Raw genomic sequence first — 2,396 nt, 5'->3', positions numbered from 1 at the left:
ACAGGGACAGGGGGACAGTCCCAGGGGGTACAGGGACACTTTTGGGGGTGCCCTGGGGGGCAGTCCTGAATGACGGGGACAGTTCTGGGATGCAGGGACAGCCCTGGGGGGGGACAGGGGGACAGTCCTGAATTACAGGGACAGTTCTGGGATGTAGGGACACACCTGGGGGGGACAGGGGGACAGTCCTGAATGACAGGGACAGTTCTGGGATGCAGAGACAGCCCTGGGGGGGACAGGGGGACAGTCCTGAATGACTGGGGCAGTTCTGGGGTGCAGGGACAGCCCAGCAGCACCCGACAGGTCCCCAGTGAGGTGTCCCCAGAGCTGTTCCCTGTCCCTCCCCCGTCCCACCTCCACCTGCTGCCCTGGGCACACACGGGAAGGGGGGGGAGGATCAGGACACGGGGTCCCCCAGGAGCATCCCCGGCCTCCACAGGGACCCCTCACCTGGGGACCCCCTGGCCAGGCACAGAGGGCACCTCACCAGGGCGGGGTGCTGGGGTGTGACCTCCCCGTGTCCCCACGGGCCACCCCACGCCGTGCCCCCAAAGGGGCCACCGAGGGAGGACCCCCCGGCGAAGGGGGGTCGACCCTCGGTGTTGGGGGGTCGGGGGTCCCCTCCGCCACGGGGTGATGGCTCCGTGGGGGCAGGAACGGGGCGCCAGCCATTCGACGCCCCCGGCCAGTGCTGGAGCCCCCCAGGACACGGCGGTGTCCCCGCAGCCCATCGGGGGGTCCCCGAACCCCCCCGGGACCCCCATGGGGGGACATATCCCGTGATCCTCCACGGCCGCACGGGGGCGGCCTATCCCACAATGCCCCGCGCCCGCCCTGTCCGGGGCGGACCCGGAAGCGGCCGGGCCGGGCGGCGATGGCGGCGCGGCCCGCGCTGCTGCTGCTGCTGCTGGCGGCGGCGGCGGGCCCGGCCCGCGGCTCGCAGGGGGACCGGGAGCCGCTGTACCGGGAGTGCCTGAGCCGCTGCGAGCGGCAGAACTGCTCCGGGGCCGCCCTGCGGCACTTCCGGGACCGCCAACCGCTCTACATGGGCCTGACAGGTACGGCCCCCGCGCGCCCATTGGCTGGAGCGGCAGATGGACACGCCCCTCGGGGCGGGGCCGTTGCGGAAGCCACGCCCGCCCTTTCGGGACACGCCCCCGCCGGGAGGGACTCGAATCAAACTGGGGAGGACTGGGGTCAAACTGGGGAGCACTGAGGGGGCTGGAGTCAAACTGGGGAGCGCTGGCGGGGAATGAGTCTGGACTGGGTGACACTGGGGTCAAACGGGAGCACTGGGGTATCCTGAAGCCTGGCTGGAGGCTGCTGGGCCATACTGGGGCTGGGCTGGGAGGCACTGGGAGATGCTGGGGAGGCACTGGGCCATGCTGGGGGGGTCACTGGGCTGTGTTAGGGGTCACTCTGGCTATACTGGGGGGCACTGCTGGGCCATACTGGTGGCCGTTGGGCTGTTCTTAATCCATACTTGGAGGTGCTGAGCTGTGTAGTGGGGCCACTGGGCCCTACTGGGGGGCCACTGGGCCATACTGGGAGCTGCTGGGCCGTGATGCTGGTCCCCATGGGGACGGCCGGGTGCCCTCCCCGCCCCCAGCACAGCACTGGGGGGGGGTCCCCAGTGCCACAGGGCGAACCCCCCGCGCTGCCCCTCCCGTGGCGCCCCCAGTGCCGCCTGCCGGTGCATACTGGTGCATACTGGTGGGCACTGGGAGGCGCTGGCGGCTCAGCGTCGCCGTGCCCCCAGGCTGGACGTGCCGGGACGACTGTCAGTACGAGTGCATGTGGCTCACGGTGCGGCTCTACCAGCGCGGGGGGCACCGGGTCCCGCAGTTCCACGGCAAGGTGAGCCCGGGCAGGGGGGTCCCGGCCCCCACGGTGGGGTTGGGGGGGCCGAGGGGGGGTTCCCCCGGCCCCCGCTGACCCCGCCGTGCCCCCGCAGTGGCCGTTCCGGCGGTTCCTGTGTTTCCAGGAGCCCGCCTCCGCCCTCGCCTCCTTCCTGAACGGGCTGGCCAGCCTGGTGATGCTGCGGCGCTACCGCGCGGCCGTGCCCCCCGCCGCGCCCACCTACGGGACCTGCACCGCCTTCGCCGGGGTGAGACCCGCCTGCCCGCCGCCCCCTGCACCCGCGGCCCTCCCTCTGCCCTCCCCTCCCTCCCTCTGCCCTCCTTTCCCTTCCTTTTCCCCTCCTTTCCCTTCCTCTGCCCTCCTTTCCCTTCCTTTTCCCCTCCTTTCCCTTCCTCTGCCCTCCTTTCCCTTCCTTTTCCCTTCCTTTCTCTTCCTTTTCCCCTCCTTTTCCTCCCTTTTCCCCTCCTTTCCCTCACTCTTCTCCCCCTTTCCCTTCTCTTCCTTCTTCCCTTCCTTTATTTCCTTCCTTTTCCCCT

At 70.5% G+C, this 2,396-nt stretch overlaps 1 protein-coding gene across 1 annotated transcript; it reads left to right on the top strand.

The window, feature by feature from the left end:
- Positions 1–872: 872 nt before the first annotated feature.
- PGAP3 (post-GPI attachment to proteins 3) lies at positions 873–2,107 on the top strand (the record flags this gene model as incomplete). Its single annotated transcript, XM_027707803.1, has 3 exons — positions 873–1,058; positions 1,760–1,857; positions 1,955–2,107. Coding segments are annotated over exons 1-3 (435 nt in total), but the record flags the coding sequence as incomplete, so codon positions are not given.
- Between the last annotated feature and the right edge of the window lie 289 nt (positions 2,108–2,396).

This window comes from Neopelma chrysocephalum, unplaced genomic scaffold, assembly GCF_003984885.1.
Source record: "Neopelma chrysocephalum unplaced genomic scaffold, ASM398488v2 Primary Assembly neopelma1_94714, whole genome shotgun sequence".
NCBI lineage: Eukaryota > Metazoa > Chordata > Aves > Passeriformes > Pipridae > Neopelma > Neopelma chrysocephalum.
Note: the sequence above shows the minus strand (reverse complement) of the source record. Positions and strands in the feature narration are given on the sequence as shown.